The sequence below is a fragment of the Myodes glareolus genome, chromosome 12 (genome assembly GCF_982192425.1).
Source record: "Myodes glareolus chromosome 12, mMyoGla1.1, whole genome shotgun sequence".
Lineage (NCBI taxonomy): Eukaryota > Metazoa > Chordata > Mammalia > Rodentia > Cricetidae > Myodes > Myodes glareolus.
Window position 1 is genome coordinate 18,731,611 of NC_142037.1, and position 22,793 is coordinate 18,754,403.

The 22,793-nt window shown below is 50.0% G+C and overlaps 3 protein-coding genes across 7 annotated transcripts; 1 reads left to right on the top strand and 2 right to left on the bottom strand.

Moving 5' to 3' along the window:
* Positions 1-82: 82 nt before the first annotated feature.
* Positions 83-6,332, bottom strand: Tm9sf1 (transmembrane 9 superfamily member 1). Its single transcript, XM_048444081.3, has 6 exons — positions 6,199-6,332; positions 5,605-5,966; positions 4,154-4,775; positions 3,715-3,900; positions 1,656-1,929; positions 83-760 (listed from the first exon to the last, which is right to left on the bottom strand). Exons 2-6 carry the CDS (start codon positions 5,947-5,949, stop codon positions 367-369), a joined length of 1,821 nt encoding a protein of 606 aa, XP_048300038.1. The 5' UTR covers positions 5,950-5,966; positions 6,199-6,332; the 3' UTR covers positions 83-366.
* Positions 6,333-6,559: 227 nt separating this feature from the next.
* On the top strand, positions 6,560-21,480 carry LOC125406931 (uncharacterized). Of its 5 annotated transcripts, XR_015739435.1 has the most exons (4): positions 6,560-6,836; positions 7,615-8,051; positions 20,546-20,624; positions 21,033-21,480. XR_015739435.1 is itself a non-coding variant. In XM_085698536.2 (2 exons), the coding sequence occupies exons 1-2, from the start codon at positions 6,560-6,562 to the stop codon at positions 7,818-7,820; spliced, it is 483 nt and encodes a 160-aa protein (XP_085554662.1). In that variant the 3' UTR covers positions 7,821-8,922. The 5 variants fall into 5 exon arrangements, 1 of the variants encoding a protein (XP_085554662.1); XR_015739434.1 differs by lacking the exon at positions 20,546-20,624; XR_015739437.1 differs by lacking the exons at positions 20,546-20,624; positions 21,033-21,480 and adding an exon at positions 7,035-7,241 and having other exon boundaries at positions 6,700-6,836; positions 7,325-8,922.
* LOC148120166 (uncharacterized) lies at positions 9,767-17,398 on the bottom strand. Its single transcript, XM_087912052.1, is given in 1 exon segment — positions 9,767-17,398. A coding segment is annotated over 1 exon segment (5,313 nt). The 5' UTR covers positions 17,153-17,398; the 3' UTR covers positions 9,767-11,839.
* Positions 21,481-22,793: the final 1,313 nt, after the last annotated feature.

Genomic DNA, 22,793 nt, shown 5'->3' on the forward strand with positions numbered 1-22,793 from the left:
GCGGACTCGGTTTTCAAAGGGACGGAGCATTGACAACAGGCCTCGGGTTTCTGTAACTAGACCAAAACCTCCAACTACAGGATCCGTTTTCTTAATAAATTTTATTTTAATTTGTAAAAAGAAAAAAAAAATCAGGACTAAAACGTAAGGCAACTTAAAAAGTTCAAATATATATTCCTTATATCATAGAGATTTTTAATTTCCTGGTCCTCTCTAAGAAGGGAGGCCCATGGGGCAAAGGGGAAGAAGGAAGGCGACAATGCCATCACACAATTCAGTCGGAAGCTATCAAGTGGAATCAACGGGGCATGATGAAAGCACGAGGAGAGCAATATCAGAGGAGAGTTCTGATTTGCCCCTCAGAACTCAGTCCATCTTGAGGTTAACATAGATATAACGGATGAACTTTAAGGAAGAGAAAAAGGAGATGGTGCCCAGCATGAGGAAGAACACATAACCAGTCAGTAAAGAGTAGCCAAAGAACTCCACTGTCTGCACTGCCCCTGACATGTTGGAGCGCCGGGCATAGTAGAACACGGAGTAGAGGAAGATGAAAAGTCCGGTGGAGCCGACACTCAGCACTGATCGCCACCACCAGCGGTAATCTTCGCCCGACAGCTGGAAGTAGGTGAGCGCGATGGAGATGCAGGCCCCCACACTCAGCAGGATGGCGAAGACAAAGAAGAGGATGCCATACAAAGTGTACTGCTCTCGACCCCAGACGGTGGCGAAGATGTAGTACAGCTCCACAGAGATGGCACTGTGAAGAGAAGAGGGGACCCAGCATTAAAGCGCTGTGCACAGCCCCCCCCCCCCAAGTGCTGGGACTGATTAAAGGCGTGCGCCACCAACCACCGCCTGGCATACCTGGGGATTCTTTTGCGTATGATTAGTTCTCTTATTTCATAAACATCTTCCCTGACAGGCATATGTCTACACTACTACTATTTGGGAGGCTAAGGCAGGAGGATTGCCAAGTTCAAAGCCAGTCTGGGCTACAGAGCAAGTTCAAGGCCAGCCTGGAAAACTTAGTGAGATTGTCTCAAAATAAAAGATAAGAAAGGGCTAGGATATCACTCAGTGGTAGAGTGCTTGCCAAATAATGCATGAGGCCTTAAGTACACTCCAATAGTACAAAAAGGGAGTAAGAGAAAGGGGGGAAAAAGCAGCTACTCTGTTGTATTTATTTTCTGCTGTGTTGTTGAAAAGGTGCATAGTAAGCTGGATGAGTAAACAAAGGGGCTCAAGTTCTACACACCTGTAAACACTAAAGGAAAATCAGGTCCTACAGGCATTGGTCAGGGCTTAAAGTCCATCTACTTGCTGTTTGCTGAGGAGGGGAACTTCAGAAGTAAAACACATCTGAATTTGCTGAAGCTCATTCCTGCTAGGAGGCACCATTTTATGAGCTCTCACTGAACTGGGGATTGTTACTGGGTTATGGTATTGAAGTGGCAGAAGGAAAAGCTGAATCAAAACCCGACATTGGCAAGGTGTGGTAATGCACTTCTATAATCCAAGCACCCAAGGCACAATTGCATATTTTAATCCAGCCTTCTAAGACTGTCTCAAAACAAACCAACACCCTCTAGTGTCCAAAACCAAACCAAACTAAAACACTCCCGAGTGATGGGCGTGGTATGAAGTCTAGGTACCTGAAAGGCAAGAAGCCACCAACAGTCATGTGGATGATAGTAGACTTGTACCAGGGTTGGGGTGGGATCTCCCGGGCGATGTTCTTAGTGCGACAAGGTGCGTCAAAGGGACTAGCGTTGTTCTTCCCGAAGATGCCTCCAATGACAGTAAGAGGAAAGCCTACCAGTAGCCAGACCGTCAGAAGCAGCAGGATGGTTGTGGCTGGTAGAGCCTGTGTCGAACCATTGGCCCAATGCACTGAGTTCACCACACTCCACGTCAGGAAGAAAGGCACTGCAGGAAGGAGGGTCAGCAGTAGGAGCAACACCCCTGTGACACCCCACTCAGACTGGACCTAAAGGGGAGAGGGATGAAGTAGCCTGCCACTTACAGGGCCCAACTATGCTCCCAGATATCCAGAGCTGAATGAATTCACCTTGACCCTTTCATAGCTCATTGTTCTTTGTTTTTTATTTTCTAAACACCCTCTTCCTCCCACCCGATACCATCAAGAATCAAGACAGTTGCTTCATCGTGGTCTGAGAGTGATAAAAATCACTACAGGAACCTTGTCTTGCCATGCCTTGATAATTCCTGGCATGAAACAGTCATTTGGGTTAAGGATCTGTTCTCAGAAAGCCATGCTTAAAATATAAGTCAAATACACCAAACTGGAAATAGCAAGGTTTAGAATGTAGACTACTACTGTCTCTGAAAAGGCAATCTGAGCAGGAAGGTGGTGGCACACACCTTTACTCCCAGTACTCAAAGGCAGAGGCCAGCCTGGTCTACAAAGCAAGTTCCAGGACAATCAGGACTGTTACACTAAGAAACACCAACTGGGGGTCAACAATCTGGTTTGAAGGCTAGAATGAACCTACCTCCAAAATAAAAACAGTATCAAAAAATAAATTTAAGGATGCTATTTAAGGGGGTTGAAGAGATGGTTCAATTGGTAAAGTCCTTTCCCCCACAGCATCCAACTTGGAGACCCAAGTTGGATCTCCAGCATCCACATTTAAAACAAACAAAATCAACTCAGACGTAGTAGTAGCCAGGGCTCTTGATTACTGTACAAGGGAGGCAAAGACAGGAGGATGCTTAGGGCTCAATGGTTGTCCACACCAGCTAATTCAGTGAGCTCCGACTTCAGTCAAACCCTGGCTCCAAAATCAAGGTGAGTTCCTGAGAAGGACACCTGATGTTGACATCTGCCTTCCCCATGCACACAAGTTCCCAGCACCCACACAAGTAGACACACCACACTATTTAAGCATAATGTCCGAGAAACTGATGGTTCAGTTGGTAAAGTGCTGTTCATGAAGGCCTAGGTTCAATCCTCAGATCCCCACATGAAAAAAAGCTAGGCATAGTTGCTCAAGCTGTTTTGTTTGTTTTTGTTTTTTTATTGTTATTTTAGACAAAAGTCTATTCAGCCCTGATTGTCTTGGAACTGGTTCTGTAGACCAGGCTGGACTTGAAGTCAGAGATCCGCCTGCTTCTGTCTGACAAGATTAAAGGCGTGCACCACCATAGCTAAGAGATTCTTTTTGATGGATTTTTCTTATGAAATTCCTGCTGGGGCTAGAGAGATTGCTCCGTGGTTAATAGCACTTCCTGTTCTTACAGAGGACTAGGGTTCGATTCCCAGCGCCCACATGGTAGCTCACAGCCCTCTGTCACTCCAATTCCAGGGGATCAGACACCTTCTTGTGGCCTCCATGACTACGTTGCACATGCATACATGCAGGCAAAACACTCATACACATAAACATTTTTAAAAATCCTCCCTATGGGCTGGAAAGATGGCTCAGCAGTTAAGAGCACTGGCTGCTCTTCCTAGAAATCCTGAGTTCAATTTCCTTCATCTACGTGGTAGCTCGCAGTCATCTCTAGTGAGATCTGGTGCCCTCTTCTGGCCGCAGGCATACATGCAGACAGAACACTGTATACATAATAATTAAATAAATCTTTTTTTAAAAAAATCCATATTCCCTGCACTGCCTCAATCCCAGGGCCCATGAAGTGCTCCTAGTCCCTAAATCTAGACAGACCCACCACGAAAGGGGAAGTTCTCACCAGAGAAAAGACTGGTCGTGAGAATGATGTTCCACACCCAGCGCTCGCCTCCGATCTGCCGGTAGAAGTGGCTGGACACATAGCCAGAGATGCAGCAGGTCAGGGCATACAACAAGATGGCTGCCGAGTTAATGGCTCCATGACGGTGCACATTGAACATGCCCAGCAACGCCATGACAATAATGCCTACAGGGTAGCAGTGGAAAATTCGTTAGGTCTCACCTACATCTCTTCTCAATGTCAGAGAAATAATTCCCTTAACCCAGATAAAGGACCTCATTTGATAACATTTCCCTAGTTCTACTGTCAGGAAAACCCATATACAACCTCACTAGAGCTATGGTCTCCCTTAGGTTTTTTCTCATCTTGAAGAGAAGATCCACTGAACTTTTATAATAACCTATCTGCTACCCTTTGAGAGCAATTCATATCACCTCACCAGTGCCAAGAGCCAGGAACTGGGCGCCCACACCAAGCACAGCACAGAGCAGACCGCGGTATGGAGGGAAGCGGAAGACATCTGTATGGATAATTTTCCAGCCATTATCACCCTGGTCAAAGTCATCACTAGAGCCTCCAGAGCTGGTCTCTTCATCTAGGTTGTACCGAGCCAGGTCATTTCGAAGCACACGCATTAGAATAACAGCCACAAAACCCACCAGTAAAAACACAAGCACCATGGAGTTGATGATGGACAACCAATGGATTTCCAGTGTTCGAGGAAAGAAACCACCATCATCACCACGGCGCCTATCACTCCGACGCTCCACTGAAGTCTCAGACCAGCGCACACTGTAAGTGTGAGTAAGGCCAAGGAGTTCATCAGATCGTAAACCATCCAAGCTGTGGGGCTTGACATCCCGAACTGAAACATTGGCAAATATGATTCGATCTCCGTGGAATTCCAGGTGGAAGTCCAAATGTGTCCAGAGACCTATCTTGTGGCTATGTGGCAGGAAGCCGCTCTCTTCCATGTAGCCCACAAAACCACGGATTGGCAAGTCATCTACCACAAATTCAAAGTAATACAATTCCTCAATGGCCTGGCGCAGCTGCTCCACCTATAGAGAACAAGCCAGGGGTCAGTATACAAAGCCTCTCAGGGTTAACGCTGTGTTTCTCAACTCGGCAGTATTCATAGTTTGGGCTGGATGATTCTGTGCTGTAGGGAGATGCTGTGCATTGCAGAATTCAGCACCCTTGATCTCTACTCACTACACACCAACAGTACCACTGCTGAATCATGACAATCAGCATCTCCAAAGCCAGGCATGGAATAAAACATCCCTGTTATCCCAGCACTTAAAAGGTTCGTCTTGGGTTTGAGGCCAGCCTGGGCTACAGAGTATGACCTTATTTATCTCAACAAACAAAAAAACCCAAATCAAACAAACAAAATGTCTCTTAACACTGCCGAAGTTCCTCAAGGAACAAAACTGTCTCACATTGAGACTCACTGATTGATTCTGGTATACTGGTCCCCGAAAAGAGCAAGTATGACTTTGATGGGATAAAGTCTCAAAAAAACAAGTGGGACAAAGTGTTAAAAAAAAAAGACTGGAATCGATTAAGAAGTGCCAGGATTTGTTTAAAAAAAAAAAAAGCAACAGGGATAGTTAGACAGTAAAGGAGCTGAGAAAGAGCCAAAGGAGTGTATGAAAGGAAAGAATTAAACAGAGTCTTAAGTAAGGACATTTTATCAGTTCTGCATCTCAGTATCCATGTAATCCTGAAAAGTCAGTTCTTGAACACCGCTAAGCAAGTACTGGGTTGTGGTTAGAGTCCCAAGACAGATAGTTTCCATAAAAGCACCACAACTGCAAGGCACTGCTAGTCTCTGGCGGGGCGGGGGAGGGGGCGCTAAAGTGATAAAGAATGTGGAGAGCTGACCTGTGCAGAACTGAGCTGCATGTGGCACAGAATTCTCTTCTCCACATTCTCCCGAAAGCGGATCTCGTACAAAGATTCGGCCATTCGGTCCCCATCCAGTACTTCACCCAAACTAAGACTTTTGTGACGGATCTTCTCAGGACAGCAGACTGGAAGCTGATAGTAGTGGTAAGTTTCCTGGGGGTTATGGTAGGGTCCCACTTTGTTGACATATAGAATGACAGGGTCGCCGGGCTTGTAGTGTGTCACACCTTCCACCCCTGGCCCATGGCCTGTGCCAAGCAACAGTATCAGGACTGGCAAACACTGGCAGCTCCAACTTCGAGGGTGCCCTAGGACTGTCATCTTTAAGGCAGCAGAACCTGTTGGGGGAATCCCGAGGTTACAGAAACTAGGTATCAAATCGTGACGCCCCGGGTCTGGTCTCTCAAACGCCCATTGGCTCCACTTCCTCCCATTGGCCTCCCGATCCCCACACCGCACGACTTCTACCCCCAAAGACGGGGCTCCGCGTGCGCTCGACAGTACTCCCAACCCGGGGTTCAAGCCTCTCCTCGGCCTCCCCCACCCGGGGCTTCTGCTGCGCGCGCCAACCCGTTTCTATGGCAACGCCCGGCGGGCTCGCTGCTCGGGCAGAGGCACCGGCCGCAGCTTCGGGCTCCTCGCTGCGAGGTACCGGCTGGCCAAAGAGGCGCCAGGGCCTCGCAGGCCCCCGTAGCTGCCCTTGGGCTTCTGCCCGGGTTCCCAGAGAGCGGCGCCGGAGCGGTAGGCTTGCCGAGGACCTGACGACGGACCTCGTCGGGGTTGTCCGCTTCTGTGCCTGATCGCCGCGACTGCGACCACACCGCCGGCGTCCACTCTCGGCCCGCCCAAATGCTTCCCAAAGAGCTCTGGCTCGCCCGCGGTCGGGCCCCGCTACGAAACCCCCTAAGCTCGCTCCCCGAGTCTGCGGGCGATGCAAGTGTTCTTCCCGGCGAGCAGCACCGCAGCCCGGCCACGTCAGCCTTACCACTTCCGCCCTCGCCGGCAGGGACCTCAGCTCCGGGAAGGCTCGTCTCCGGAGGCAAGAGCTCCGTGGTGCTCGCGCGCGTGTTGCGGGCGGCTTCCCACGCGGGCTTGCGCGGACCGGGCTGCCCACCCCAGGCTGGAGAGAGATGGTCGGGGAGTGCGAGCGCTGGCGGCCGAAGGCTGGAGCCGTCCCCGGCTGCTGAGGCCGGCCCTGACGCCGAGAGGTACCCCTACCTGGGCGGGGCGAGGTTTTCGCGGCGTTCCCACGCCGGGGTCCCGTGGCCTCACACACCTTGGTGAAGGTGTCCTTCCGAGACTTTCGGGCGATACAGAGGAGTTTGCGGGGCCTGGGAGCAGTTTTCCAAACCAAACAGGGCTGGTTTGTTTTACTTTTTCTTTACTTTTCTTTTTTTTCGAAACAGGGTTTCTTTGTGTAGCTAACTTTGTCAGTCCAGGAACTGCCTCCTCTGGCCTCGAACTCGGAGATCCGCTTGCCTCCGCCGCCCGAGTGCTGGAACTAAAGGAGTGCTTCGCCACTGCCGGGCTGACAGGGTTGTTTTTAGTCGGAGGTAGTATCTTTCACAGGAGTCCCGGCTGACCTCGAACTCGGAGGTCCCCCGAGTTTTCAGGTATGCAACGCCATACCTAGCTTCCATCATTTTGTTCTGTGTATGTCTGTGCGGAGCATTTGGCCCTCTCCCTCATCTTGCAGGTTATTTTGAAAATGTTTACTTCTGTCTGGCTGTGCCATTGTTAAGGGGCTCTGCCCTGGGGGATTCCCTCTGAGCAGTGACTCACTTGGCAACAGTGGGAGCAAAATGGGAGGAAGCTGACAAAGTTGTCTGCCCCAGGGGAAGCAAGTACTGAAGAAAATCACCAGCCGCCCTTCTCTTACCCACTCTCTCGGCACCCGTCCGTCCTGAGGCAGTGAGATTCTAGGAAGCTCTGATTGAGTCTGACACAGTGGCTTTTGTTTTGTCCGTTTTGCTCCCCTCGAGACAGGTTATAAAAGACTCTGGGGCATTTCAGCATTACTGCCCCCTACCGGCCGGGCACCCAGAGATCTCGCATCCTCGCACCCGGTCCAGGTTGGCGATTCAATGTATGTTCGGAGACATCGGTCCCAAAGCCTCGAAACTGGTCCTTACGACACCCACCGCCCTCAAGGTGGACAGTATTGCAGCCTGGATCCAGGCGTCTCACGTTAAGCGGCACCTCCGCAGGACAACCCAGGACCCTCCCAATGGAAGCTTCAGCACACCCCAAATCCTCTAAAGCTAAGACTTGTCAGATCAGCCTGGTCCTGCCAGTTTTGCTGGCTTTTACTCTGATGCCCCTGCCCACCTATAGTAACCCCCATGCACCCCAAAAACTGACTTGGCAGGTTTCCTCACAAACTGGAGAAATCATTTGGACCACCTCCAAACTAGTCCCTCCAGGTACGTGGTGGCCTACCCTCTCCCCTGATTTCTGTCAATTAGCGGCTGGATTAGACTCCTGGGATATCCCAGACTCACAGCCCCAACAGTTGTCTGTAGATGCTGGCAAAAGATTTTCTCCTGGGGGAAAATTTGGATGCGGGAGTCCAGAGGCGAGATGCTTTTTAGGAAAACTAGATTTCTACGTCTGTCCCAAAGATGGCCGGGGTCAGAGTACTGCTCGACGTTGTGGAGGTTTAGAAAGCCTATACTGTGCTGCCTGGGGATGTGAGACCACTGGAGATGCGTATTGGAGACCCAGTTCTTGGGACTGGATCACTGTTCAGAAGAATTACACGTCCCCAGAACAATGTTCCAGTGCGAGTGCAGGAACCTGCAGCACCAGCCCCACTTGCTTACCCTTAAATATTACCATTACTTCCCAGGGACGAGCAGGAGGGACTTCAGGATGGATACAGGGAAGGACTTGGGGCATCCGATGGTATTTTCCAAATAGAATGATCAAAAAGGATTTGGGTGCTACCTTCACAATAAAATTAAAAATAGAAAGTCCCCCGGGTGAGCCAGTGGGGCCCAATCAGGTACTACCTGACCAGGGACCTCCTGCCTCCGTACCTCCTAAAGAGACCTATATTTCCCCAAGGCCTATGTCTGGGGACCCTAGTCCCCTGATATCAACATCTGTGCAACCAAACTCTCCCTAGTCCCAGGACAACAGGAAACAGATACCTGGTACCCTCCTCTATTGATCTGTGGTGGGCCTGCAACACTGATCTGACTCCTTGTATCTCTACCTCTGTCTTTAATGACGCCACTGATTTCTGTGTGCTGATTCAACTAGTCCCCCAAATGTACTATCATAATGCTTCCAGTTTTGAGACTGAGTTTGACCTACACCCCAGACACCGAAAAAGTGAACTGGCCACCATCATCTAGTTAGGTCTGGGGTTGGGGGCTGCAGAGGTGGGACTGGGATCTACAGCTTTGGTTAGGGGAGATCAGTACTACTCCCAATTAAGAGCAGCTATGGGTGAAGACTTAAGGGCCCTAGAACAGTCCATCTCCGAGCTTGAAGAATCGATGACCTCGCTCTCAGAAGTGGTGTTACAAAATAGGCACAGGTGCCAGCCTCAGGCTTTGTGCTTGGTTGATAGGCGGTTTTGTCGGAGACAGGATCTCTGCAACTGAAAGACTCCCCGCTGGGCGTCTTCCCTCGGGAGAGACCCCAAGCCCAAAGACCAGTCAAAGCACGCAGCCGGATGCAAGCAGCAAGAGGTTTATTTGGGGTACACAGGTACCTGCGGGCGACAAAGCCTCTCGGGGACTTTGCGCGCCGCAGGTTGGGGGTGAGGGGTTTTTATAGGGGAGCAAAAAGCAAGGTTTACAGAAGCGAGATGCAGGGTGGTAAATTGTTAACCTAGATAACATTGAGGGGACTGCTTGGCGGTTTATTGTTCCTCTCATCCTGCCTTCCCCTTTTCTGGCTGGCGACTAGATGTCTGATAGCATAGCCCCTGATCCGTGATGAGCCCCGCTTTCTACGTGACTCAGGCCTCGCAATCTTCTCTTTCTTTGTTCCTATGACCTATCCATAAATCTTATGTTTCGCAGCCAGATGAGGCTATCTTTGCTCAGGTGTCTTTGCTCAGCATTGTGGAGGTCCTGAATTAGGCCTGTTATTTGTTCAGCGCTCTGGAGGTCCTGACTCCGGGGGCCTTAATGGAGCTTGCTATCTGAAAACCTTTGCAGAGCGTTATAACTGTGGTTAAGGTTAAAAACCAGTTTTAACTGTGACCCCAATGAAGTTGGGGTCCTTCATTCCCTCATTTTATGTTTTTATCATGGAGTAAAACCTTTTACTCCAGTATTTACAGGATCTCTTTCTCGCTTTGGCTCAATTTTTGGTACTGGCTGGTTAAGACCAGGGTTTGAATGACTGAAAGTTTGTCCTTAGTAAATTGAATCAACCGATTTACAATGCAAGGGCCAACTGTAAGAATTAACATCAACAGGATTATGGGTCCCATTAGGGAAGAGATTAAGGTAGTGAACCAGGGGGATCGGTTCCAAAGCCCTTCGTACCATGTCTGCTGGGCCTCAAATTCTTTCTTACGTTTTTCTAGCCTTTCTTTTAACTTATCTAAGGTTTCAGTTACCACTCCGGTGTTATCAGTATAAAAACAACATTCCTCTCTTAAGGCTGCGCAAAGCCCTCCTTCCTTTAGAAAGAGCAAATCTAATCCTCTCCGGTTTTGCAGCACCACTTCGGATAAGGAAGCTAATGACTCCGTCAGGGCTCTAACCGACTTTTCAAGGGCCCTCAGGTCCTCATTCATAGCTTGATGTAAAAGCATATATTGGTCCGTGCGCACCAGGGCGGCGGCCCCAGTGCCTATTCCTGCCGCCACCCCCCCCCACCCCTAGGAGCACGGCCAGGGTCAAGGTAACAGCCTCCCGCTTTTCCTTTTGGGGTAAGTATCCGTAATATTGGAGGACGGTCTCATCCGAGTGGTATGTGATGCGTGGCCAAATTTGTACCAGAACACAATACTCATGAGTTTGGTTGAATACTGCTGCCGATACACAGGGAGTCAGGCCAGTGTTACACGCCCAAATGGTCCCCTCCGGTGGAATTAAATAATAGTCCCCCTTGATGACGGTCGTGGTGGAAGTGCAAAAGGGCCGGCCAAACGCAGCTCCTATGCAAGATCCGGTGCCTGTCACCTGGGTAAGGGTTAGATGGTGATCCATGCCCTGGCAGGTGGGGGGTGGCGAAGTGACATTACTATGGTTACCCCAGAGGGCTATCCCTTCATAGTATGGGGGACTTGGGTTAAGGCAGAGCCAGCAGTTGTTGGCCCGATCTGGATCTGAATGATTTAAGGCCTGGTAAGCCCCCCTAATGAGACCTAAAAGACGATCTCCCGTTCCTCTTTCCGGCTCAATTGTGGCTGCTGGGGGGTTAGGGGTGGGAGTTGGGCCATGGGTCCTAGGTGGACTGGGCATAACAGGTAGTACATTGTGCTTAATTGATGGTCCCTTATATTCCTGTACGGATGGAAGCCGCTGGTCTGCCAAAACTTGATTAGGGCCGACTGGTATGGCCGCTGTCTTTACCTCAAGTTGTATTTTGAATATCACCCCTTTATCTGTCCCTGACATATGCCAGCGTAGTCCCCAGGTATAACCTTTCTGCCATTCCCGGGCTTGTCTACCCTTGTCAGTGAATGTAATGTTAAGGGGCAGCGAAGTGGTTCCTGCCCCATTTTTAACCCAGCCTTTCTTGACAATAATTTTGTCCCAGGAGGAGGAGGGATTCCAGTAGGCATCCCCAGTGGTTTCACATGTCCATTGAGCACAGAAGTATTGTTCATATCCGCCACAAGCATATGCTTTGTCTCTGCTTCTATCATCCCTAGGGCATACATAGAAATCTAATGAAGCCAGCCTATCTTTAGCCCAATTGTCCCTGCATCCGGGGGAAGTTTGTATGTGTCCGGATGAGCTAACCTCCATAGTCGCACGCCTGGCGCGTGGCAGGTTGTCCTCAGGGTTGGTAGGATCCTCGATGGGAACATCCCAGGTGTCTAAACCAGCTGCTAATTGGCAAAAGTCTGGGGTCAGGGGCGGCCACCAGGTGTTGAGGGCATGCTGGCCAGTTTTTTTCCAGACTATTTCCCCTGTCTGGGAAATAATCTGCCAAGTTAAGGAGTAAATTATGTGGGGGCTTCCATTACGAGCCCCCATGGATCCCGAGATCAACATTGGAAAGAGTAATACCCATAACATTATTCCCGCACCAGTCTTATCTTTAGGGGGTTCTGGGAACGTTGGGCCTTCCATCCTTTCTTCTGGCTAGTCGTCTGTTCTCCTGGGCTGGCGGCTTTCACGTGTGAGGCGTGGATCCAAGCAGCAATTCCGTCCACCTTAAGCGCCGTTGGGGTGGTCAGGAGAACAGTGAACGGTCCTCTCCAGCGCGGTTCCAGGTTCTTGGTCTGATGTCTGCGGACCCAAACGGTGTCTCCAATCTGGTACTGATGGGGCACCACCGGCTGGTTGAGGCTGTCTTGGTAGGCTGCTGCCAGGGGTTTCCAGACCTCTTGTTGTACCAGCTGCAGGGCCTGTAAATGGGCTTGTAGAGAAGGGGAGTTAGCATAGTCTGCAATGTCCGTATCGAAGAAATGTACGGCTGGAGGTGGTGCCCCATACAATATTTCAAATGGGGTAAGGCCATGTGGCCCAGGAGTATTCCTGGCTCGATATAGAGCCAGGGGTAGGAGCAACACCCAATCCTTTGTACCAGTTGCGAGTGCTAATTTAGACAAAGTCTCCTTAATAGTTCTGTTCATACGTTCTACCTGTCCTGAACTCTGGGGTCTATAAGCACAATGTAATTTCCAATCAATCCCCAGTAACTTGGCCACCAACTGACTTACCTGGGAGACGAAGGCTGGCCCGTTATCAGATCCCAATACCTTTGGCATCCCGTATCGGGGAAAAATTTCTTCCAATAACTTCTTGGCAACCATCCTGGCTGTTTCATGTTTGGTGGGATAGGCCTCTACCCATCCTGAGAAGGTGTCTATAAAAACCAGCAAGTATCTGTATCCATACAAACCAGGTTTAATTTCGGTGAAGTCTATTTCCCAGTGGATGCCAGGCCGGTGTCCTCGGAGACGCACCCCTTGGAGGGTTTTCGAGTGGCCTGTATTAATTTGGGCACAGGCCCTGCAATTGTCTATTGTCTGTTGGAGTACCCTATCCCTGTTCAGGAGGAACTGTCCAGTCTCCATTCTGTCTAGGAGGATTTTCATTTTCTTTGTACCCAAATGGGTCAATTTATGTAAGTAGTTTATAAGTTCATGGGTTATTTTTATGGGCACTGCTATTTTTCCCCGATAAATCCACCGTCTATTAGCTGAGTTGTATTCTGCCCCCAATTTTTGGAGCATGTGTATGTCCTCTTTATCATAGGCCCAGTCTATTGTGGATTGGACGGCCTCGGATATTAGGGGAAGAATTTGTGGTCCCAATGCAGCCTCTCGGGCTGCTTCATCCGCCCGCCGATTTCCCCTGGCCTCGGCGTGATCTCCTTTTTGGTGCCCGGGACAATGCATAATGCTCAGTCTTTTGGGGAGGAATAAGGCCTCTAATAGAGCAAGGATCTCTGCTTTATTTTTAATTTCCTTGCCTTCTGAGGTCAGGAGCCCTCGTCTCCGGTATATTTCTCCATGTATGTGTGCAGTGGCGAAGGCATATCGACTATCAGTATAAACATTCAGCTTCTTACCTTCTGCCAATCTAAGAGCTTGAGTTAAAGCGATGAGTTCAGCTCGTTGGGCCGAGGTGCCGCTGGGTAAGGCACTGGCCCAGATTACCTGGGTCTCCGTGGTAACTGCGGCTCCCGCCCTACGTTCTCCATTCAGCAGGTAGCTGCTCCCATCAGTGTACCAGGTGTGGTCCGCATCTGGGAGGGGCTGATCAGTCAAGTCCGTCCGGGTTCCGTGCATTTCTGCGAGGATCTGAAGGCAGTCATGCTGGTCTGGTCCTTCCGGTGCGGGTAGCAAGGTCGCCGGATTAAGGGCGACTACAGGTCCGAACTGGATTCGGTCCGTATCCAACAGCAAGGATTGGTAGTGGGTCATGCGGGCGTTGGAGAGCCATCGGTCAGGGGGCTGCTTAATCAAGGCCTCGACGGCATGGGGTGCCAGAATGGTCAAGGGCTGTCCCAAAGTCAGTTTGCCAGCATCCTTAATAAGGACGGCAATGGCTGCTACCATCCGTAGGCAAGGGGGCCAGCCTGAGGCCACTGGGTCTAATTTCTTTGATAAGTATGCGACAGGGCGCTTCCATGGTCCAAGTCTTTGGGTCAAAACCCCCTTGGCATATCCTTGTTTTTCATCAACAAACAGTTCGAATGGCTTAGTAACGTCCGGCAGACTCAGCGCCGGGGAGGAGAGGAGGGCCCGTTTGATGTTCTCGAAAGCCCTTTGTTGTTTATCTGTCCATTCAAATGGGACCCCCTGCTTGGTAAGGGGATAGAGGGGAGCTGCCATTTCAGCGAAGCCTGGTATCCATAAGCGGCAGAACCCAGCTGTCCCCAGGAATTCCCTCAACTGGCGGGGGTTTCGGGGTACAGGTATGCGGGATACAGTCGCTTTGCGTGCGGCTGTGAGCCAACGCTGTCCCTTTTCTAACTTATATCCCAGATAAATCACCTCAGTCTGGCATATCTGGGCCTTTTTGGCGGATGCCCGATAGCCCAGCCGTCCCAGGGTCTGCAACAGGGCCCCCGTACCTTGTCGGCAGTCATGTTCTGTGGGGGCTGCCAGCAAAAGATCATCCACATACTGGAGCAGGATCAATGACGGGTGTTGAACTCTGAAGTCTGCAAGGTCCCGGTGCAAAGCCTCATCAAATAGGGTGGGGCTATTCTTATAGCCCTGTGGGAGCCGGGTCCACGTCAGTTGGCCTGAAATCCCCAATTCGGGGTCCCTCCATTCGAAGGCGAAAAGGGGTTGACTTTTGGGGCTTAATCTGAGACAGAAGAAGGCGTCCTTCAAGTCTAGCACCGTGTACCAGGTGTGAGAAGGTGGCAGGGTACTTAGTAAATTATACGGATTGGGGACGGTCGGATGTATGTCTTCAACTCTCTTATTTACCTCCCTGAGGTCCTGCACCGGCCTGTAATCCTTCGTCCCTGGTTTCTTTACTGGGAGGAGGGGGGTATTCCAAGGTGACCGGCAGGGGGTCAGGATGCCTTCTTCTAATAGCCTCTTGATATGTGGCCTTATCCCCTGGTAGGCCTCATTTGACATGGGGTATTGCTTGACTGAGATCGGAGTGGCTGAGGCCTTTAGGGCTACAATCAATGGGGGCTGCTGTAGCGCTAGCCCCATGCCTCCCGTCTCAGCCCATGCCTGTGGGTACTCTGTAAGCCATATGTCCAAGTCCCTGGCCCCTTGTACCTTGGGGTCCTGTTCATATAGCCGGTATTCGTCCTCCAATTGTAAAGTCAAGACCTGGAGGGGGTCCCCGTTTGGGCCCGACACTCGAACTCCTGCCCCCTCAAAATGAATTTGGGCTTTCAGTTTGGTGAGTAAGTCTCGCCCTAGTAATGGATAGGGGCAGTCTGGAACGTGTAGGAAAGAATGAGTTACTTTACCAGTTGCTAATTGCACCTTCCGTTCGGTGGTCCAGCGATATTGTCTTCCGCCAGTGGCTCCTTGTACCCAAGCGGTCCGTCCACTGAGCGGTCCAGGTGACCGGGTAAGAACCGAATGCTGAGCTCCAGTATCCACTAGGAAAGTGACCGGCTGCCCCCCAACATCAAGTGTTAACCTGGGCTCAGGGGGGGGCTCCTGGCCCTGACCTCCCTAGTCCTCATCTAGGGCCAGGAGTGAGGCTCGTGGTTTGGGGCCTCTAGATTTACGAGTATTTTTAGGGCAGTCCTTCGCCCAGTGTCCTCTTTCCTTGCAGTAGGCGCATTGGTCGCGTTCCACGCGAGGGCCTCTTCGCTCTCCCACCCTATCTCCCTGTCGACTTTCCTGGCTCTGAACTGCGGCGGCCAAGAGGCGGCTCAATTCCCTGTTCCTTTTTCTATCTCTAGCCTCCTCCTTCTCCTCTGCTTCCCTTCTCAATCTATCTTCCCTTTCTTCTTTCTCTCTACGGATACGGTCCTCTCTCTCTTCTTGAGTCTCCCTTTTGTTGAAGATCTTCTCTGCCTCCTTAAGTAGATCCTGTAACGTATACCCCTGCAAGTTCTCCAGCCTCTGTAACTTGTTCCTGATGTCAGGTGCTGACTGACAGATAAAGGACATCGACAAGCCGTTAGCCTGTCCTGGGTCCTCGGGATCATAAGGCGTATACATACGATATGCTTCCTTAAGCCTTTCTAAAAAGGCTGCTGGAGACTCATCTGCCCCTTGAATCGTTTGCTTTACCTGTGCCAAATTTGTGGGGCGACGACCAGCCCCTCGGAGACCCGCAATAAGCAACTGGCGATAAAGGCGTAGGTGTGCCCTACCTGCGATCGTGGTAAAATCCCAGTCAGGTCTAGTGAGGGGGAAGGCAGCATCAATCTCGTTGGGCAATTGGGTTGGCCTCCCATCTTCTCCGGGAACCTGCTTTCGTGCTTCTACGAAGACCCTTTGTTTTTCCTCAGAAGTGAGGAGGGTCTGTAATAATTGTTGGCAATCGTCCCATGTTGGTTGGTGTGTGAGTAAAATAGACTCTATTAAGCTGGTTAATGCCACAGGATCCTTGGAGAAGGGAGGATTGTGTTGTTTCCAGTTATATAGATCAGAGGCGGAAAAGGGCCAGTATTGAAACTGGCCGTTATTTCCCTGTCGCAGGGGAAATGCTTGAGAGGTGGAGTCCGGGGGAGACGGTTCACGCTTTCCCCGGAGCCTGCTAGCGACAGGGGAGGCAATAGGTGGGGAGCTCCGTGACGAGGGTGAGGGGGTCGCAGGATCCGCTTCATTACTTCCGGGTTCCTGCTGGGGGTTGTAGGGGGGAGGATCTTCGGATAGGAGGTCGACAAGAGGGGAATCTGGGTCAGGGGGGAGGACAGATGGCTGCTTATGGGTCTCCTTCGGTCCCCCATGTAGTTTGGGGGTCTCCTCCTTCGTCAGTGCCGGATAAAGGGAGGAGACTGTAGGGACGGGGGTCTTTGATAGGGAAGGCGGAGGAGGGGAAGGCGGCGGCAGAGAAGGCGGAGGAGGCGGAGAAGGCGGAGACGGAGGCGGAGAAGGGGCCGAAGGAGTGAGACCTAGGGAGGGTTGGGATTTCCCTGGAAAAACAAAGGGAGCCACCCAGGGGGGTGGGTCGTTAGTCAAACTCTCCCAAGTAACGATGTAAGCGACTTGGTCAGGGCGCCCATGGGGCCCTTTATCGAGGACTCGTTCCTTGACCTGCAAAATAACATTCTTGCTGAAAGTGCCGTCCCGCGGCCAGCCCACATTGAATGTGGGCCATTCCGAGGAACAGAGACTCTGCCATTTTTTCTTCTTGACTTCTAGCATTTGATTGCTCGCTCGTTTAGAGACATCTGACCAGTGATCTAGAGTCAGACTTAAAGGGGTGGTTAGAGACTGCCCCATGCTGGTGTTCCAACAACAAACAGGCAAACTTCAAAGATGCACGGTAGGACAAACAGACCGACAATCAGACACGCCACTCAAACGGAGGTTACCATAGGGGCTCCGGACACCCCCACCTCCCAAACGAACCCCGTACCTTCAGACGATTGGTCGTGGGTTCAGACAAATGAGCCCGAAAAAAAGAAAATCGAGCTTCCAAACTCCCGCGGGACGTCTCCCCGGGTGCGGGGGGGAAAGTTCGAGCCCGTCAGCTCCTCTCCAAGGCCCGCCCAAATACAAACCGACCCAGCTGAATCGCACAAATTCAAATTCGCAGCGCAACAATCAGACGCCAAAGACATAGGACATAGAACATAGTAGAACATAGGACAACATAGAACATAGAAGTGCTGGCCAGCTTGCCTCACCTCCCGACAGTGATTCGGCGGTCTCCGGGATAGGGGCCTCCAAATTCCCGGCCAATGCACCAAATGAAAGACTCCCCGCTGGGCGTCTTCCCTCGGGAGAGACCCCAAGCCCAAAGACCAGTCAAAGCACGCAGCCGGATGCAAGCAGCAAGAGGTTTATTTGGGGTACACAGGTACCTGCGGGCGACAAAGCCTCTCGGGGACTTTGCGCGCCGCAGGTTGGGGGTGAGGGGTTTTTATAGGGGAGCAAAAAGCAAGGTTTACAGAAGCGAGATGCAGGGTGGTAAATTGTTAACCTAGATAACATTGAGGGGACTGCTTGGCGGTTTATTGTTCCTCTCATCCTGCCTTCCCCTTTTCTGGCTGGCGACTAGATGTCTGATAGCATAGCCCCTGATCCGTGATGAGCCCCGCTTTCTACGTGACTCAGGCCTCGCAATCTTCTCTTTCTTTGTTCCTATGACCTATCCATAAATCTTATGTTTCGCAGCCAGATGAGGCTATCTTTGCTCAGGTGTCTTTGCTCAGCATTGTGGAGGTCCTGAATTAGGCCTGTTATTTGTTCAGCGCTCTGGAGGTCCTGACTCCGGGGGCCTTAATGGAGCTTGCTATCTGAAAACCTTTGCAGAGCGTTATAACTGTGGTTAAGGTTAAAAACCAGTTTTAACTGTGACCCCAATGAAGTTGGGGTCCTTCACAACCTCTTCTGGCCTCAAACCTTCAGTGAGCTCTTGCCTCAGCAGGGGTTGTAAGGCTGTACCACTGTGCTTCATTTGTCTGTTTTTCTTAAAAGCTCTGTGTGTGTGTGTGTGCTCGCCCAAGGAGGCCAGAAAAGGATATTGGTTCCCCTGTAGCTCAGCCAGCAGGGTTACACTTCTAGTGGGTAGGACTTAATAAGTCCCCTATGGTGTAATCATTTTGGAAGAGGTTCAGGTTTAATGAGAGTCCCTGTCTCAAAACAACACCCAAGGTTGATGATTTGAATGAAATGCCCCACATTGTCTTGGACATTTAAAGTTTTGGTTCCCACTTGGTGGCAGTGTTTGGGGAGGTTGTGGAATTGTGGTCCTGTTGGAGAATGGCGCTGGGGGCAGGCATTGGGAGGCTGCTGGGTTCCTGCTTGCAGCTCAAGTCATGACCCCCTGGAACTATAAATGCAAATAAACTTTTCTCTGTAACTTGACTTGGTTATGGTGTTTTATCACAGCAATAAAATAATACAAAGGTAGAAGTAACCCACTTCCTTCTCTGACCGCCACATGCATATGAACCTTCAGCACACACAAAGAAAAAAATTACAGTCCTCTTACCTTTGCCTCCTGGGTGCTCAGATTGTAGGTATTCACCAGCCATGCCCAAGCCTACCCCACAGAATCTGAGAACTCTGAACACACCCTCCTGCCTGTGCTGACCAGTTTTATATAAACGACACAACCTAGAGTCGTTTGGAAAGAACCACAGCTGAGGCACAATCTGCCCCTGCCAGATTGGCCTGTGGGCAGACCTGTGGTCCATTTTCTTGATTGATGTGGGAAGGCCCACTCACTGTTGGCCCTGTGGGTGCTGGACTGATGGTCCTGGGTGCTAGAAGAAAAGCTAAACAAGCCATGGGGAGCAAACCTCCATGGCCTCCAAAGCAGTTTCTGCTTCTAGGTTCCTCCCTTGAGTTTTGCCCTGAGTTCTCTGGATTATGAGCTACAAGCTGTAAAATGAAATAAAGTCTTTCCTCCCCGAGTTCCCTGTCGCTGTGGTGTTCTGTCACAGCAGTAGAAGCCATGAGACACTGCCCCTGTCACTTTGTCATTCCCCTGAACTTGTCCTTCCTTTCAGCTGAGACTTGTAACCCATCTCCCAGTCTCTTTGGTTTTTCTTCTGGTTTCTTTATATAATTTAGAGTCTATATTCCATCATTCCAGCCACATTCTTTTTTGTTTGTTTGTTATTATTTGAGTCAGTTTCTGTGTAGCCTTGGCGGTCCTGGAATTAGCTCTGTGGACCAGGCTGGCCTTGAACTCATAGAAATCCACCTGCCTAGCCTCCCAGGTGCTAGGATTAAAGATGTGTGACACCATTTACAAGTTTGTTTTATTATTATTTTTTAAAAGATTGCATTTATTTATGTGCATTGATGTTTTGCCTGCATGTATGGCTGTGTGAGGTGTCAGATCTTGGAGTTACAGACAGTTATAAGCTGCCATGTGGGTGTTGGGAATTGAACCTGGGTTCTCTGGAAGAATGGTGAGTACTCTTAACAGCTGAAAGATATCTCCAGCCCCTCCCCCCCCTTAATAATGTATATGGATGTTTTGTGTCTGCGCACTGTGTGCCTGATATCCATCAAGGCCAGGAGAGTATGGGTCCTGTGGGACTGGAGCTACAGACAGTTGTGAACCACCATGTGGGTGCTGGGAATTGAACTCTAGTTTGAGAAAGCAGGCAGTTCTAAGCCACCAACCCATCTCTCCAGCCCTACCCTGAGTTCTTGATTCTTTGTTTTGTTTTTCAAGACAGGGTTTCTCTGTGTAGCCCTGGAACTCACTCTGTAGAGTAGAGAGGCCTTGAACTCAAGAGATGTGCCTACCTCTGCCTCCCCAGTGCTGGGGCTAAAGGTGTCCACCTCCACTCCCTGGCATAAGTTCTTGAGTCTTTGTTTTGAATCATTTAAATTTATTTCATGTGCATTGGTGTGAGGGTGTCAGATCCCCTGGCACTGGAGTACCCCAGTTGTGAGCTGCAGTTGAACCCAGGTCCTCGGGAGGAGCAGCTGTTGTTATCTTAGCTGTTGAGTCATCTCTCCAGCCCTGAGTTCTTGATGATTTTATTGAAGCTGCCAAGCAAAACTATAACTTTGGATTAAATCAGTGTTCAAGATGCTAAAAGAATCTCAACACTATATTTCTGTAGACTGTCAGGCTCTCAGTCCTGCCCTGTCAATTTACTAATTGTCCAAACCTCCTATCCCTTCTCTACAACCCATTGATCTCAGGCATTGGACATGAATATACGGATGTGTACAAGTGTGTGGAGGCCAGAGGTCATCTACACTGTCTCACTGGAACTGGCCAGTAAGCTCCAAGGGTTCCCCTGATTGTGTTTCCTTAGCCAGGAAGTCACAAGTGCACATTAACACCCTGTTACATGGATGCTAGGGATCAAATCCAGGGCTTGACACTTGTGCACTAAATACTCTACTGACTAGGGATTCTTCAGCTCCATCTTCTCAAACGTCTTTCATCACTGGACTGTTCTGTGTAGGCAGGTGATTTAAGATATGCAGTCATGGCCTGTTGAAGAAGTGTGTGCATATAATCCCAGTACTTTGGAGGCTAAATCAGTAGGATGATGGGGTTGAGTCCAGACAACAGCCAAGACTAAAGGGAGACATTCAAAATCAAGAGATCCTAAGTTCTTTTTTTTTAAATATTTATTTATTTATTATGTATACAATATTCTGTCTGTGTGTATGCCTGCAGGCCAGAAGAGGACACCAGACCCCATTTCAGATGGTTGTGAGCCACCATGTGGTTGCTGGGAATTGAACTCAGGACCTTTGGAAGAGCAGGCAATGCTCTTAACCTCTGAGCCATCTCTCCAGCCCAGATCCTAAGTTCTGAAAGAAAAGCAGGAAGTTTCCAGAAAGAGAGAGAAAGAAAGAAGTCAAGAAAGAGCAAAAGGAAGGAAAAGAGAAAGAAGGCAAGACAGAAGAAAAGAAAGGAAGGAGACAGAAAATGGAGTAGTATTTCTCTTTGCCTGGAGCATTATGTGGATGTGTGCTAAGCTGGCCTGGTTTTGGACCTGGTGGCACAGGCCTGGAATCCTCACGGCTGCAAAGGCCAAGACAATTCTCTTATTGCAAGTTTGGTGCCTGCCTGGTGAACTTAGTGAAACTGTCAAAAAAGAATAAAAGAAAAGATGCTGATATATAGCTCATAGTTTCATTTATTTCCCTCGCATGTGAGAGACTATAGATTCAACCCATGGCACTTAGGTACCCACTGAGGCAGAAACTGAAATTTAGAATTCAGGGCCAGCCTAGGATAGATAATGATACCCTTTCTGAGAGAGAGAGAGAGAGAGAGAGAGAGAGAGAGAGAGAGAGAGAGAGAGAGAGAGAGAGAAATCCAAACAAAAAACAATGGATCTGGAACTGTCTGAATTACAGACAGTTGTGAGCCACCATGTGGATGCTGGACACTAGGAAAAGGGGCAGACCTGGGGGCCAGAGGCGTGAGGAACAGCCTGATACGGAAGTCCTGCACTCCCATATCCACGGTGACGTCTGGGCCTGTGTTGCCGCTGAGGGCCATGTCTGAGTCTGTGGCCCTGCTGCAGCCTGTGTTGATGTTGATGTAACAAGTTCTATGTTACCATCAAAGGCCATCTGGATATCTGAAGTCATGGTGACATCTCAGGGCCTTGCTGAGCTGGCCCTGCCTCTTTCCTGGGCAGGGAGGAAGACCTGGCACCAGTGGCATGGGTCCAGGAGGGCTAGGAGGTGACCAGCTCAGCTACCCCCCAGGCTTTGAGTTGGCTTACCCCAATATCTATTCCATCTTTGAGGTGCTGGAACTTGTGTAGGGGCTGGTCCTGTGGAACCATAGCTGTAGGATCTCCATGACTCTAGGCAACAGCAGAACAACCAAGAGGAGTCTTGGTGAGTGTCCAGTATTGATGGTGTAGCAGAAGCCAGAGACCTTGAACCAGACCAACAACTCACTGCAATGAACATTTGTAACTAAAGACGTTTGGGCTGAAGGGTATCCTGGGTGACACCGCAGCGTCCAAGGCCACTACAACCACTACAACTAACAGATATGTGATGGAAAAGTGAGAAAGGCAGAGGAGCACAGTGGTACCCGGCAGAGCTAGAGACACGACTGCTGCCATGTCAGAGAAGGCTGCGGCTGCTGGGGGCTCACGGCACACCCAGAGGGGTCGGCAAGATGCTTTTTTTTTAATCTTTATTTTCCTTGGGGGGATTTACAAGAGAGGAGGGCGGATATGGAAAGACTTGAAAATAAATGGGATTGGTGTCCATGATGTAAAATTCTCAAAGAATCAATTAAAAAAAACTTTTTTTTTTTATAAAAAGCACATAACTGTAACTCAGAATTTGAGAAGTAGGAGGATTTCAATTTTGAGGCAAGCCTAGGATACATATTGAGACCCTAGGCCCCGCATTAAAAGAACAAAAAAGGGCAAAATTGGAGAAGCAGAGTTATCATAGGACTGAA